Below are 3,693 nucleotides of genomic sequence, written 5' to 3'. Positions count from 1 at the left end.
GGCCTGGTCTACACTACAAGTTTATACCAAATTTAGCAGCGTTAAACTGAATTAACCCTGCACCCGTCCACACAACGAAACCCTTTATATCGATATAGAGGGTTCTTAATACCAGTATCTGTAATCCTCCCCGATGAGGGGAGTAGCGCTGAAATCAGTTTTGCCATGTCAGATTAGGATTAGTGTGGCTGCAATTCGATGGTATTGGCCTCCGGGCGCTATCCCACAGTGCACCATGGTGACCACTCTGGACAGCAATCTGAACTCAGATGCACTGGCCAGGTAGACAGGAAAAGCTCCGCGAACTTTTGAATTTCCTTTCCTGTTTGCCCAGCATGAAGAGCTGATCAGCACAGGTAAGCATGCAGTTTGAGAATCGAAGAAGAGCTCCAGCATGGACCGCACGGGAGGTACTGGATCTGATCGCTGTATGGTGAGATAATTGCATGCTAACAGAATTCCGTTCCAAAAGACGAAATGAAAAAACATTTGAAAAAATCTCCAAGGCCATGATGGAGAGAGGCCACACCAGGGATTCAGTACAATGCCATGTGAAAGTTAAGGAGCTCAGACAAGCCTGCCAAAAAACCAAAGAAGCAAACGGAAGGTCCAGGGCAGGGCTGCAAACATGCCGCTTCTACACTGAGCTGCATGCAATTCTAGGAGAGTCCGCCACCACTACCCCACCCCTGACTGTGGATTCCGAGGCAGGGGTAATCTCAGCCATGCCTGAAGATTCTGCGGATGGGGCAGATGAGGAGGAGGACGAAGAGGAGGATGAGCTTGCAGAGAGCACACAGAACACCGTTCTCCCCAACAGCCAGGACCTTTTTCTCAGCCTGACGAAAGTAACCTCCCAGCCCTCCAAAAGCAGTATCCCAGACAATATAGCCATGGAAGGGACCTCTGGTGAGTGTACCTTTGTACATATAAAACATCATTTAAAAGCAAGCATTTTTTAATGATTAATTTGCCCTGAGGACTTGGGATGCATTTGCAGCGAGTACAGCTACTGGAAAAGTCTGTTAACATGTCCGGGGATGGAGCGGAAATCCTCCAGGGACATCTCCATGAAGCTCTCCTGGAGGTATTCCAAAAGCCTTTGCAGAAGGTTTCTGGGCAGGACAGCCTTATTCCGTCCTCCATGGTAGGACACTTGACCACGCCACGCATATAGCAAGTAATCTGGTATCATTGCATGACAAAGCCTGGCAGCGTATGGTCCCGGTGTTTGCTGGCATTCAAACAACATCTGTTCTTTATCTTGTTGTGTTATCCTCAGCAGAGTGATATCGTTCATGGTAACTTGGTTGAAATATGGGAATTTAATTAAGGGGACAGAGTTGGCCATTCCTACTGGGCTGTTTGCCCATGGCTGAAAAAAAATCCTTCCCTGCAGTTAGTCAAGCAGGGGAGTGGGGAGATTGGCGCTGAGCTTTTTTGCGTTTGGCTAGCAGGGATCTTCCATGATACCAGCCACACGGTGGAGGGGGGTGGCTAGCAGGGATCTTCCATGATACCAGCCACAGGGTGGGGGGAGGGGTAAAGCGATAATCCCAGAGAATTGGATGGAGCAGGGGGGAGTTTGGTTTCTGCTGCTGCACGTTAACAGGAAAGATGCAGCACTCAATGGGTTTTGCTTGGTATTTGGGAAAGGAGGGCACTGGATATATGAAGGCTGCAGAAGCCGAAAGACAATGGCTTACTATGGCCACATGCAAGCTGAATTCTGCTGCCCGGACCTGCGTCTGTGAGATCTCTAACACCAGAGCCGCAGGCACTCAATATTAAGATGCAAAATGCTACCTTGCAGTGAAATCACATGTGCTATGTAAGGCGAATAGTGTTGTTCACTGTGAAAGAGTATAACCATTGTTCTGTAAAATGTATCTTTTAAAATACTTCTCTCCCTTTTTTCCCTCCCTCCTGCAGCTGCAAATTTTTCAAGCCTCCCTCCTCCGTCCCGAAGGCTATCTCAGATAAGGCGGCGGAAAAAAAGGATGCGAGATGAAATGTTCTCAGAAATCATGGAAGTGACCCGCAATGAAAGAGCGCATCCAAATGAGTGGAAAGATGTGGTATCAAAATACAGGAAAGATGCCAGTGACCATGAGGACAGGAGGGACAAATGTGAGGACAGGAGAGACACTCGAGACGAGAGGTGGCGGCAGGAAGATCAGAGGAGGCATGATGCCATGCTGGGGCTGCTGCGTGATCAAATGGACATGCTCCGGCATCTGGTGGAGCTTCAGGAACGGCAGCAGGATCACAGAGTGCCGCTGCAGCCCCTGTATAACTGCCCACCCCAAGTTCCATAGCCTCCTCACCCAGACGTGTCAGAACGCATGGGGGGAGGCTCCATGCACCCGCCCACTCCACCCCAGTGGACAGCCCAACCAAAAGGCTCATTATTTTGAAATTTTTTATTGGCCTTTTCCTTCCCTCCTATCCTCCTCCCAAACGGCACCCAGGCTACCTTGTCAGTTCTCTCTCTCTTTTTATAATTAATTAACAAAGAATACATGATTTTTAAATGATAGTGACTTTATTTCCTGAGATAGCAAGCTGTAATCGAAGGGGGAGGGGAGGTTGCTTACAGGGAATGAGTCAATCAAGGGGGGCGGGTTTTCATCAAGGAGAAACAAACGCAACAGTCACACCGTACCCTGGTCATTGTTGAAACCAGTTTTCAAAGCTTCTCTGATGCACACTGCTTCGTGGTGTGCTCTTCTAATCGCCCTGGTGTCTGGCTGCGCGTAATCAGCGGCCAGGTGATTTGCCTCAGCCTCCCACCCCGCCATAATCTCCCCCTTACTCTCACAGAGATTGTGGAGCACACAGCAAGCAGCAATAACAATGGGGACATTGGTTTGGCTGAGGTCTGAGCGAGTCAGTAATGTGCGCCAGCGTGCCTTTAAACGGCCAATGCACATTCTACCACCATTCTGCACTTGCTCAGCCTGTAGTTGAACAGCTCCTGACTACTGTCCAGGCTGCCTGTGTATGGCTTCATGAGCCATGGCATCAAGGGGTAGGCTGGGTCCCCCAGGATAACTACAGGCATTTCAACATCCCCAACTGTTATTTTCTGGTCTGGGAAGTAATTCCCTTGCTGCAGCCGTTTAAACAGAGTAGTGTTCCTGAAGATGCGAGCGTCATGAACCCTTCCTGGCCATCCCACGTGGATGTTGGTGAAACGTCCCTTGTGATCCACCAGTGCTTGCAGCACCATTGAAAAGTACCCCTTGCGGTTTATGTACTGGGTGCCCTGGTGCTCCGGTGCCAAGATAGGGATATGGGTTCCATCTATCGCCCCCCACAGTTAGGGAATCCCAACAGTTAAGGAATCCCATTGCAGCAAAGCCATCCACTATGACCTGCACATTTCCCAGAGTCACTACCTTTCGTAGCAGCTGCTTAGTGATTGCTTTGGCTACTTGCATCACAGCATCCCCCACAGTAGATTTGCCCACTCCAAATTGATTCCTGACTGACTGGTAGCTGTCTGGCATTGCAAGCTTCCGGAGGCCTATCGCCACTCGCTTCTCAACTGTGAGGGCTGCTCTCATTTTGGTATTCTAGTATCTCAGGGCAGGGGAAAGCAAGTCACAAAGTTCCATGAAAGTGCCCTTCCACATGCAAAAGTTTTGCAGCCACTGGGAATTGTCCCACACCCACCAGTCTGTGCTTGTT

General features: G+C 49.6%; 1 protein-coding gene across 1 annotated transcript; it reads left to right on the top strand.

The window, feature by feature from the left end:
• The first annotated feature begins 395 nt into the window (after positions 1-395).
• Positions 396-2,396, top strand: LOC142046119 (uncharacterized). The gene is made up of 2 exons (XM_075061694.1): positions 396-909; positions 1,933-2,396. The coding sequence occupies exons 1-2, from the start codon at positions 447-449 to the stop codon at positions 2,316-2,318; spliced, it is 849 nt and encodes a 282-aa protein (XP_074917795.1). The 5' UTR covers positions 396-446; the 3' UTR covers positions 2,319-2,396.
• Positions 2,397-3,693: the final 1,297 nt, after the last annotated feature.

This window comes from Chelonoidis abingdonii, chromosome 1 (assembly GCF_003597395.2).
Source record: "Chelonoidis abingdonii isolate Lonesome George chromosome 1, CheloAbing_2.0, whole genome shotgun sequence".
Classification (NCBI taxonomy): Eukaryota; Metazoa; Chordata; order Testudines; family Testudinidae; genus Chelonoidis; species Chelonoidis abingdonii.
Note: the sequence above shows the minus strand (reverse complement) of the source record. Positions and strands in the feature narration are given on the sequence as shown.

Coding starts and splice junctions, on each gene's coding strand:
- LOC142046119 (XM_075061694.1), top strand. CDS start 447: ATGCTAACAGAATTCCGTTCCAAAAGACGAAATGAAAAAACATTTGAA. Junction 910..1,932: donor AGCCATGGAAGGGACCTCTG/GTGAGTGTACCT, acceptor TCCCTCCTGCAG/CTGCAAATTTTTCAAGCCTC.